At 34.8% G+C, this 12,686-nt stretch overlaps 1 protein-coding gene across 3 annotated transcripts in view; it reads right to left on the bottom strand.

Annotated features, from left to right (window-relative positions):
- The window catches only part of MRPL1 (mitochondrial ribosomal protein L1), a 104,184-nt gene that overhangs the window by 53,280 nt on the left and 38,218 nt on the right, over nucleotides 1-12,686 (bottom strand). For all 3 annotated transcript variants that reach the window (XM_002814905.5, XM_009240123.4, XM_054554101.2), the window contains one exon: nucleotides 11,847-11,958. In XM_002814905.5, coding sequence (XP_002814951.2) covers nucleotides 11,847-11,958 — 112 coding nt within the window. The remainder of the gene's footprint in view (nucleotides 1-11,846; nucleotides 11,959-12,686) is intronic.

Genomic DNA, 12,686 nt, shown 5'->3' with positions numbered 1-12,686 from the left:
ATCAGTCATGTTACTTCTCTTATCCTATCCATGCACACCTCCCTAACTGATCTCATGCAGACACATGGCTTTAAATACCATCTATCCACTGATAATTTCTAAATGTTTATCTCCAGCCCCAATTTCTCTCATGATTTCCAACCACCAACTTGATATCTCTACCTAGATGCAGGCAAGTTATTAGTAAGGAGTAAATATGGCAAATGTCTCCTGGAAGAATAAACAAATAAAGGACTTCATAATTTTGAGCCTGATATCATACTGATGATGTAATGGTAATGAAGACAGAAAGAACAGGACTCGAAGAAAAGAGAAATAGTTCTGCATTAGAACATACTAAAGTGAAGGTCTGATGGAATATCAAAAAATGTATATATCTGTATAGTTAGAAAAAAGGAACTAGAAAAAAGGCGATAGATTGAAGATGATGTAGATTTTAGTTTTTAAGATAGTTCCATCCTAAAACACAAATAAAACTTCCTTCCTTATATATTCCTTCTTCTTTGTCTAATTTGCATTTCCCCAATGATCAAGATGTTTAGTATTATTTCATCTGTTTAATGACCAATTACATATATTCTTTTTTTTTTTGAGACAGAGTCTCGCTCTCTTGCCCAGGCTGGAGTACAGTGGTGTGATCTCGGCTCACTGCAACCTCTGCCTCCCAGGTTCAGGCAATTCTCCTGCCTCAGCCTCCCAAGTAGCTGGGATTACAGGTATGCACCACCATATCCGGCTAATTTTTGTATTTTTAGTAGAAACAGGGTTTCACCAGGTTGGCCAGGTTGGTCTCGAACTCCTGACCTCAGGTGATCCGCCTGCCTCGGTCTCCCAAAGTGTTGAGATTACAGGCATGAGTCACTGCACCCAGCCACGTATATTCTTTTGTACAACACCTACTCAACTCTTTTGCCCCTTTTTTAAAAAATTAGGTTGACAGTCTTACTGAGTTATGAGTTCTTTATATATTATGGATACAGGTTATTGGTCAGAGCTATGTGTGGCAAATATTTTCCCCTAATCTATGACTTTGCCTTTTCATTTTCTCAGGGGTTCACCCATGAGCAAAAATGTTTAATTTTGATTAAGTCCAAATTAGCAATTTTTTCTTCTATAGCTCATGCTTTTTGTGTCCTAAGAAATATTTACTTAATCCAAGGCCATGAAGATTTTCTCCTAGAATATTTTCTTCTAGAATTTCATGACTTTATCTTTTACATTTAGGTCTATGATCCATTTTGGATTAATTTCTGTGTTTGATGTGAGGAAACAATTATCCAGTTATTTCAGCACAATTCATTGAAAAAATTATTCTTTTTCCACATAACCTTGACACCTTTGGTGAAAATCAGTTGATCATATAAGTTTAGGTTCATTTCTGAACCTCAGTGTCTGATCTATATTCATTTATCCTTTATACCATACCACTGTCTTGATTACTGTAGATCTATGATAAAGTCTCACATCTCAAACTGTGTTCTTCCTTTTAAAAATCATTTTCTCTTTTAATTTCTTTTTTTCTTTTTTTTGAGACAGAGTCTTACTCCATCACCCAGGCTAGAGTGCAGTGGTGCGATCCTGGCTCACTGTAACTGCCACCTCCCAGGTTCAAGTGATTCTCCTGCCTCAGCCTCCCAAATAGCTGGGATTATAAGCATGCATCACCACATTCAGCTAAGTTTTGTATTTTTAGTGGAGATGGGGTTTCACCATGTTTGCCATGCTGGTCTCAAACTCCCAACCTCAGGTGATTCACCTGCCTCAGCCTCCCATAGTGCTGGGATTACAGGTATGAACCAGCATGCCCGGACAAACTTTTTCTCTTTTTTTTTTAAGACACAGTCTTGCTTTGTCACAGGTTGGACTGCAGTGGCACGATCTCAGCTCACTGCAGCCTCAATCTCCTGGGCTCGAGCAGTCCTCTCACCTCGGCCTCCCAAGTAGCTGGGACTCCAGGCACATGCCACCACACCCAGTAGATTTTTTTTTTTTTTTAAGTAGAGATTTGGTCTTGCTATTTTGCTCAGGCTGGTCTTGAATTCCTGAACTCACGAAATCCTCCTGCCTCGGCCTCCCAAAGTACTGGTATTACAGGTGTGAGTGTGCCACTGCACCCAGCCTAAAATCATTTTTTCCATTCTAGGTTCTCTTTATTTCCATTTAAACATGAGAATACGCTTGCCAACTTTTTTTTTTTTTTTTTTTAAGCTTTCTGGGAGTTTGGTTGGGATTACATTCAATCTATAGAAAAAAATAAGTTTATCTTAATAATATGCTTTCAAATCCACCACTAAGGTATATCCCTCTATTAACTTTCAGCAACATTTACCAGTTTTCTATGAAAAGGTCTTGTACAGCTTCTGTTAAATTTCCTCTTAAATATTTTTATTTCTTTATGCTCACGTGAATGGAACTGTTTTAGAAATTTCAGTTTGATTGTAGGTTGGTTACATATAGAAATACCATTGATTTTCATGCACGGACCTTGTATCCTATAACCTCATTAAATTCACTAATTAGAATTCACTTACTAAAATAGCTTAGTATCATCTGGGAATAAAAAAAAAGATTTATTTCTTCCTTTCCCTTATGTATGCCCTTTATTTCACTGACCTCCAGTACAATGTTGAACATAAGCACTGATAGCAGAGATCTTTGCCCTGTTCCTGATCTTAGGTAGAAAGCATTCCTTCTCAATGATCTCACCATTAAGAATGTTGCTTTTTCATAGATGTGCTGTGTCAAGTTGAGGAATTTCACTTACATTTCCAGTATTCTGAGAGTTATTATTGCCAAAATGCTTTCTCTGCATCTACTGAGATGATATCAACGTTTTCATCTTTTATTCTATTAACACGGTGTATTATATTGATGTTCAGATATTAAGCCAATTTTGAATAACTGGAATAAACGTCACTGGTTAAGGTGTATTAACCTTTATTTTTATGTACATGTATACTGCTGGATTCAACTTGTTAATATTTTGTTAACAGTATTTTTTGCGTCTATGCTCAAGAAGGAATAATCCTGTAGTTTTCTCATAATGTCCTTGTCTACCTTTGTTATCAGGGTAATGCAGAGCTCATAAAACAAGTTGGTAAATGTTTTTTACTCACTATTTTCTAAAAGAGGTTGTGAAGAATTGGTATTATTTCTTCCTTAAAACATTGGATAGAATTCACCAGTGGGAATCAGGTGGGCCTGGACTTTTCATGGGAGAACTTATGCATGACTAATTCAATTTCTTTCCTTTATACAGATCTATTCAGGTTTTCCATTTCTTCCAGAAACTTTTGATAATTTGTGTCTTTCAAGGAATGTGTCATTTTATATAAATTGTCACATTTATTTGCATAAATTTATTCATAATATTGCCTTATTATCATTTAATGTTTATGGGATATGTATTCATGTCACCGCTTTCATTCCTTATATTAACAATCTGTCTTCCCTTTTTAAAAAAAAAATCAGTCCAGCTAAAGTTTTATCAGCTTTATTGATCTTTTTAAAGAACAAGTTTTGCTTTCATTGCTATTGTTTGTTCTTTTTCTATTTCAGTGACTTCCACTATGTTCTTTATTATTTTCTTCCTTGTACTTAATTTGGGTTTAATTTGCTTCTTTTTTTCTAGGTTTATAAGATAAAAATCTTAGAACAATGATTTTAACCCATTCTTTTCTAACTCGGTTTTTTTTTTTTTAGAAAGCCAGTCTCACTATGTTGCCCTGGCTAGAGTACAGTGGCTATGCACAGGCACAATCATAGTGCACTGCCACCCTGAACTCCTAGCCACCAGGGATCCTCCCATCTCAGTCTCCCAAGTGGCTGGAATGACAGGCATATGCCACTGTGCCCAGCTAATTTAGCCTTTAAAACTATAAATTTCTTTCTAAGTACTGCTTCAGCTGCATCCCACAAGTTCTGACATGTTGAGTTTTCAGTATCATTCAGTTTAAGACAGTCTTTGATTTCTTCTTTGATCAATGAGTTATTTAGTAGTGGGCTTTTTCATTTTAATGTATTTAGAGATTTTTCATGGTTACTGATTTCTAATTTAACTCAGTTGCAAATCAGAACACATATATGTGTCACTTCAATTCTTTTACATTCATAAATTTAAGACTTAATATATTTAGACCTGCCTTATAACTCAGCAAATGGTCTACCATGGTGAATGTTCAACACCAAACAACATTTACCGTTGTTGGGCGTTTTATAGACATCAGCTAGGACAAGATGACTAAGAGTGTTGTTCAAATATTTTATATGCTTACTAATTTTCTGTCTATATGTTCTATCAGTTACTGAGAAGAATATTAAAATCTCCAACTGTACTTGATGATTAGTCTATTTCTCCTTTCAATTCTGTCAGGTTTTGCTTCAAGTATTTTGAAGCTTTAAGATGAGTCTTATTATTATAGAATATCCATCTTTTTCTCTAATAATCATTGTCTTAAAAGTCTATTTTGTCTGATATTAATATAGAATCCAACTCTCTAATGCTTATAGTTTTTATGGTATATCTTTATCCACCATTTTACTTTCAGCCTATTTGTGTTTGAATATAACATGTGTCTCTTGTAGACAGCATATAGTTGGGGTTTTGTTTTTTTTTAATCTTATAATCTCTGCTTCTTGGAGTGTGTGGTCCATTTCCAATTATCATAACTATTTATATGGCTGAATTTAGGTCTTTATTTTGATATGTGTTTTCTATTTGCTTCATCTTATTTGTTCTTCTGTTCCTCCTTTACAGGCTTATTAAATAAAAAAATTTTAGCATATCATTTTTATTCCTCTATTTATAGTTTTAAGCTATATTTATTTGTGTGAGTACGTTTTACTTGCTCTAGGGAGTACAATGTTCATACTTACCACAACCTACTTCATATTAATACTGTTAATGCTTTATGTTAATATAAAATAAAGTTGCGCCAGCTTATCTACCTCCTTGACCCCTTCACCTTGTAATATTATTGTCATACCCAAATCTGCTTTACTTCCTGTGCATTTATATTTAAAATAGTATTTACTAGGCTACTCAAGACCAAAATTAGGAAATCATTCTAGATTCTTCCCCCTCCCTTACCCCCTACATTTAATCAATAACTCCTGTTAATTCTAATTCTTAATATCCAACAACATCCTTCCTCATCTGTCTTCACTGCCACTACCAGACTCTTTCCTTCTTCATCTTTTACCTGGATTACTGGAATCGCCTCCTCACTGGTCTCTGTTCTTAAAGTTTCACCATTCTCATATGGCTACCCTGCCATTTATACAGTTCCCACAATACTCATTCTGATAAGCAAATCTTACATCATTCTTCTGAGCTAAAGTTTTCAATGGCTCCTATTTGCAAAGAGGATAAAATCTAATGTCCATGGTATAGCACACAAAGCCTGCTGTGACCTGGCCCACTGTCTATCACTGTCCAACCCCATTGACCACCAGTATCTGATAACATTTTATATACCAAATGATAGAAAGCTGCTTATAATTTCTTGCACACTACTGGCTCTCTCATACTTTTGTATATGTAAAATGGCCATTTCCTCTGCCTGATTCATGTAAAGAAAGCAAATGCCTATTCATGCTCAACCTCTCAACTGCAATCTTCTTTATATAATCTCATTCTACAAAGCAGTCCCTCATTCCTCTACAATACTTTGTATATTTTCTACCAATAAACTTACTGCATTTTAGTGCAGCAGTTTGCTCTCATCTCTCTCTCCTCAGTATTTATCTTCTTAAAGACAGAAAATGTCTTTTCACTTTATTTTTCAATCCTCAATACTAAGTGTAGTACCTGGCACATAGTAGGCATGCCAATAATTATATGCTTATTCAACAAATAAGTTATGAAGGTGATATATAAATACATGAAAAAGAATAGCTTCTCCTAAAGTAATTGTGGAGAATGAATAGCTACTTTAGGAATGATAGGGAGCTAATGATAATCATAGTGGCCCACACATCATATGTTATGTACCCAGCTTGTGCTTCATACATTATCACAAAAACAGTATGGATGGATGTTATAATGAAACTCATTTTGTAGACGAATAAATAAAGGCACAAAATGTTAAAAACTTTGCTCAAGGTCACAGTAAGTGACAAAGTCAAGACAAAGAGAGATCTATACTAACCACTATTCTACTCTGCTTTTCAGTACAGCCAAATGTTAAATCATCACTGCTATTTCTAGGGCTTTGCTATCCCTTACTGCTATTTAACTAACTGCTTTCCTCTTTCTCCACTTTCACTTTTCTGTGTTTTTAGGCTCTTCTTTCTTCATTTTCTTTCTTCCTTTCACTTTCTTTTCCTTTAATTCTCTATTCAATTTCCATAATGAACATAACCTATACTATACGATCAAGTATTTCCTCCTAATATACCTTCTCTTTTCTTTTTTTAATGAAGGAAAACAAAGAAGAAATAGTTAGAAAAGAGGTGAGTTAGGATTGCATACATTACCTCCTGAAAGAAGTTGCAAAAAACAGAGAAAACTAAGAAGAGACCTTTGAATATGGCAAAAGAAAAACCTGTGATAACTAAGAGAGCAATATTTTAGCTAAATTATGGAAGAAAAAGCTGTAAGGAATACTAATGCTTAGTAAGAAAATGAAGCCAATTGCTGAAGACCATTATTTGAAAAACTTAATATAAAACAACATAAAAAACTAAGATCGCAGCTGGAAAGGATAGTTGAATCAAATGAAGGTGCGGGGGGCTTGTGATTTGCTTTTTGTTTGTTTAAAGAAATCTGAGCATAAATGGCCAGGCACGGTGGCTCATGCCTGTAATCCCAGCACTTTCGGAGACTGCAGCAGGTGGATCACTTGAGCTCATGAGTTCAAGACCAGCCTTGCCAACATGGCAAAACCCCGTCTCTACTGAAAATACAAAAAAAAAAAAAAAATTAGTCAGGCGTGGCAGCACATGCCTGTAGTCCCAGCTATTCTGGTGGCTGAGGCAAGAGAATCACTTGAACCCAGGAGGCAGAGGTTGCAGTGAGACAAAATCGTGTCTCTGCACTCCAGCCTGGGTGACAGAGTGAGACTCTGTCTCAAAAAAAAAAAAAAAAAAAAAAAAAAAAATTCTGTGCATAAGTAACTGTAAAAAGTTAAACCAGTTCTCTACTGCAGAAAACAAAACTGTTAGTTCTATGACCGCAAGAACTTTGTCTGTCTTGTTCACTGCTATCACACCCAAGGCTTGGCACATAGTAGATACTCAACTACTATAAATACAATTATTCTAATTAAAAAAATCTATAAATTGTATATAGTCCAAGCTGGGCGCGGTGGCTCACGCATGTAATCCCAGCACTTTGGGAAGCTGAGGGAGGTGGATCATTTGAGGTCAGGAGTTTGAGACCAGCCTGGCCAACATGGTGAAACCCCATCTCTACTAAAAATACAAAAAAAAATTACCTGGGCATGGTGGCGCACACCTATAATCTCAGCTACTCAGGAGGCTGAGGCAGGAGACTTGTATGAACCCGGGAAGGGGAGGTTGCAGTGAGCCGAGATGCGCCACTGCCCTCCAGCCTGGGTGACAGAGCAAAACTCCGTCTCAAAAAAAAAAAAAAAAAAAAATTGTATACTCCATTTTTAAGTTACAGTTTAATTTTATATCTTCTACCAACTGAATGAGTGCTGTATTAAACATTCATTCATTCATTCATTCAAATATTTGTAGAGTACATACTATTTTCAGGTACTATACTCTAGGCAATGGGAATGTAGCAATGGACAAAACAAAACCATCCTTGCTCTAATGAGAGGAACTGAACACACATCACACACACACACACACACACACACACAAAAAGATGCTAAGAGTGATATGTCCTAAAATGAATACAAAAGCATAATAATGATATTTAGTGATAATAGGAAGTGGGAGTAATATTTTATATAGGATGGTCATGGAAGGTCTCTCTGTTTAGATGATGTTCCAATGAGAAAGTGAGCAAGGCAAGTAAGCAAACAGTACTACTACAGACCCATGCAACAGTAAATCCAAAGACCTGAGGAGGGAGAGCACTTAGTGTGTATGAGGAAGATCAAGGAGGCCGCCAAGGCTGAAGTAAAGGAAGCAAAGCAAAGCATAACAGAACCAGCTACAATAGATCCATAATTCATCTACAACAATTGTAACAGTACCTAATCATTAATGGAGTCTTTCATACATGGATAGTTTTTAAACTAATATGTGAAGGGGAGGAAATTTAGAAAAATTTCAAATTCACTACCTTGCAAAAATTCTCCATTTTGGTATTTTCCCTTTATAGCCAAAACTTCTGATTGTTCCAATAATGCAAACAAAACCCTGAAGTACAAGGTACTATTCTATGAGTTAAAAATGCTACACATTACAAGAACTTTAATATCCATGAGTCTCATGTATAATACAACACCAACTTCCTTACGGAAAGCAGTGTCCTGCTCATATGTGGATATCTTTTGGACAAGTCTGCTGGGATATCGTTTGGACAAGACATCGAGTGGAGCACTAGTGTTCAATTCTAAGAGTTAGAAGTTAAGAGGAATACACATTAGTGTAATTCTAATTTTCTAATCATGTCTCTTTCTCTCTTACCTGACAATAACTTAGTATGGTATAAAAGAATTCAACTGTTCCCATATATGCCACAGTACCTATCACAGGTTAATATGAATAATAAACATCTGATACCATTAAGTCAAGATTTTTTTTTGGCTGGGAACGGTGGTTCACGCCTGTAATCCCAGCACTTTGGGAGGCCAAGCACTTTAGGAGGCTGAAGCGGGCAGATTACCTGAGGTCAGGAGTTCGAGACCAGCCTCGCCAACATGTCTCTACTAAAAATACAAAAATTAGCCAGGCATGGTGGCATGCTCCTGTAATCGCAGCTACTTGGGAGGCTGAGGCAGACTCACTTGAACCCAGGAGGCGGAGGTTGCAGTGAGCCAAGATCACACCCCTGCACTCCAGCCTGGGCGACAGAGGGAAAGTCTGTCTCATAAAAAAAAAAAAGATATATTTCACACTAGTGTTTTTGGTTTCTAAATGCTAATTTATAAATAGGATTAGAAATAAAAAAGTTTTAATTAACAAAACATATCTATATTAGAGATGAAAGAATTACAGAGGGTACTTATATTGGGGAGGAAGCCAGACGATAAGCAAAATAAAACCAAATTTCTTAGAAGGAATTTTAAAAAACAGGTTTTAATTTTTTTAATAAAACAAAAAATATTGAGAAAACAAGCCAAATGTGCATTTGAAAAATAAAGAACTTGCCTACAGTTATGTAAGCAATTAAAATAAAACGAATAAAACTGCAGCATTAAACAAGCTGCAAAATGTACACACGCCCACTCCCATTAGTAAAACTGGAAATGGGAAACTAATGAGCTCAGCTGCAGGAGCTTGTTTTTTAATTTTCTCCACTTGCTCAAAATGTAATTTCTATTTTACACTAAAGACTTTTGTTGGATATAGGGGGAATCAAATGTTCTTAAACAAGAATCTGATTGAGCTTTGAAAATGCATAATAGAAGCTTCATTTGTTCTAATGCACATCTGATGTATTCCATTTAACATTTTTGACAGGTTGATTGTTTGTCTTCATGTTTAAAGAACACAAATGTTTTACCAGTGCCATTAAACAGATCATGTTGGGGTGAAAAGAAGGTGTCAGAGAAGGGAAAAGGTCCATCTCTTCACTCAAGATGCCTACGCAAATAGGAGGGGAAAAACATACTTAGGTACTTGACCATGATATGTGAAGTTGCAATTCATTATGAAAGGAGAAATAAAGTAAAGATCACTAATAAACATTTTATTAGGAAAGTTATTATTTGGAATAAAGAAATAAGTTATTTGAAAACTAAAAAAGCTTCCAAATATTGAGATGACAATGAGAAAAAAAAACCCTCAAGGCTAAAAAAAAAAGAAGCTAAAAGGGTTACACAGAGAATGGATAAAATAGCAAAGGTGACAAAATTAATGTCTCTTAAAAATCAGTTCACCACGCAAAGCAAGGAGCTAGATATCTAGAATACAAACATATTAGTATTCATTTTTGGTTTTTACTATATTTAGTACTGTTTGTTTTGCTCTGATTTGAGCTTGAATTTAATTAAGAACAAAAAAGTTATGAGAAATATTTTCACCAAATTCAACTGCAATTCTGGTTTAATTTTTAAAATATGTTCAGTTTTAGGTCTTACTTAAGAAAGAATATAAACTGGACTCCATAATGAACACTGCTGTAAGGGAAATCCCTAATAAAAAGTGCCAGACACCAGTTCAAAATCTAATAAATATTTATGACTTAATGCATGCTATCAAAAATAATCAAACAAAACTCTAACACAACAAAAGAACTGGAAAGTCCATTTGAATTTAATTTACAGGTCATGATCTAGAATTCAGACAAGTTGTTAGTGGCTAGGATATATAAAAATTTTAGCAGAATTTTTTTAGCTCAACTAGAGTTAAAATTTGAAGACAAATCTACCAACACAATTTTAAAATATTTGTTCTGTTTATGCTACAAAATTTTATTTGAAATAATAATATACCAGACATCCAGCACTACCTAAAACAAACTGTGTCAGCAAGTGAACTTGTTTTTCCTCCCAAATGCACTCCCTGTTTCCATTAATGATGGCACTTATTAGGAGAGGTTTCTAGACTTAAAAAACCTCAGTATCATTTGACTCTTCCTTTTGTCCCCCTCAATCTCTCCATTCCCAATTAATTGCTAAGTCCTAATATCCTTGACATTTATACACTTCACTCCAGTCTCATTATGAAGACCTTAGCTTAAACATTACATTAGTCTCCTGCCATTGCACCCGAACTGGTTTCCCTGTCTCTAGTTTCAATTATCTTAAAAACCTCTTGCCAGATTAAAGCTCTAAAGAACAGATTATGTCACTCCCATCTCAAAAACTTCTGATTCCTGCTGAATATAGAATGCAGACGTTCATGCTCATTAGCCCATCATTCAAAGTTCTTCTCAATATGGCATCAATCTACCTTTCCAACATCATTTCCCATTATTCTCTTCAATTTCAATGTAGGGGTACCATTCCCCACAGTCAAAGAGAGCTAATTAATATTTCTTGTACCTGGCCTATGATTTCTGACTTACTTTGGTGTCTATGATTAATACATTCCTTCTACTTAAAATAATATTCTCCTCAATCAATTCATCCAACTAATGTTACCTCCTTTATGTTTAAATGTTACCTCTTTTATGATGCCTTCCCTGATTCCTCACCTATGTGTAAACTCCACCTCCACTGAACACCCCTAGCACTTTTTAAATTTATTATATAACACCTCACACGTTATAACATAGTTCCTTATTTAGCGACCTTAACTTTCTTATTAGATTTCTTAAGGAGAAAATATCCATAAGGGGAAATTTTCTTAAGAGAAATTACCTCCAGAGCCATGCATATGGTCAACATGCATACATATGTTGAACACTTTTAAATAAACGGGCATACATATTACATTGATAAATAGGGATAAAAACCAATAAAACAGTATGATGATAATATACTGAGTACATAATACATTCCACTAATTGGGAGCTAGACTTTGATCTACATTTTAAAAACTGGTATTATAAAGTAACTAGGTTTTCAAATCATATTAGATTACCAGTATTAATGCCCAAGCGGGGGAAAAAAATCAAACCCGTAGGTTCTCGTAACTCAAACTCAAATACCAGGACATACTATTTATTCTACACATATAGGAACAACTTTGTTTCCTAACTAAGCAAAGTTCACAAGAAAGTTGTTGACAGGATATTGAAATAATAGGAATTCTCTTACTTCGAGAAAGCTTTGGATATCTTTTATTAAGTTTCTTCCTTAATCGACTAAGTTCAGGCATTATTTCTGGAACAGCTATGTAAAAGTCTGCAACAATTTCATCATCCCAAATCTGAAAATAAAAAAAAAAAGGTGACCTCAGATGAGATGAAAAGCTTTATCGTTCTGAAAAAGTACAATGTAGTCATTTCCTTTATAATTCAGAAAACAGACATTAAGCACAATTCTTTTCTTCAAACACAAAGATCATACAAATACACCTGTCAATTATAAAAACCATCAGAAGTAAAAAATTTTCCTTTAAAAACAGCCACATCCTCAAAAAAAAAAAAATTAATGGTTTCTTCCTTTGGGTTGTGTTAGGCAAAAGTGTTACAAGTTACAACACAGCAATGAATGTGTGCGTGGCTCACAGAATCCCACAAAGTTAAATTCATATATTTATTAAAACTGAAGGAACCTACAAAAGCTGAAAATTTTGCAACAGATCACATGTAAAATTAATAACCACTAACTGCCAAACTCACTAGCAACCACTAGCTTCCTAAATTTAGAGCATCAGAGAACTGAATTTATAATTATTTTCACAAAGAACTGAAACTGAAATTTTCCTTACCACCAATAACTAAGAATAAAAGAAGAGGGGGTGATCAAAGACAAGTTCACTTATAGTTTATTATCCATACTCTATATCCATTCTCAGAACAAAGGAATTAATATTCAATTTTTAGAAAACATTTTTATTAATTCAGGCAAGCACCTAAAATAACTATTATACTACTACAATATACTCCACTTAAACTCTACTTAATATACTCCACTTAAACATACAATATACTC

This window comes from Pongo abelii, chromosome 3, assembly GCF_028885655.2.
Source record: "Pongo abelii isolate AG06213 chromosome 3, NHGRI_mPonAbe1-v2.0_pri, whole genome shotgun sequence".
Taxonomy (NCBI): domain Eukaryota; kingdom Metazoa; phylum Chordata; class Mammalia; order Primates; family Hominidae; genus Pongo; species Pongo abelii.
The sequence above is the reverse complement of the archived record's forward strand: the minus strand, read 5'-3'. Positions and strand labels throughout refer to the sequence as shown.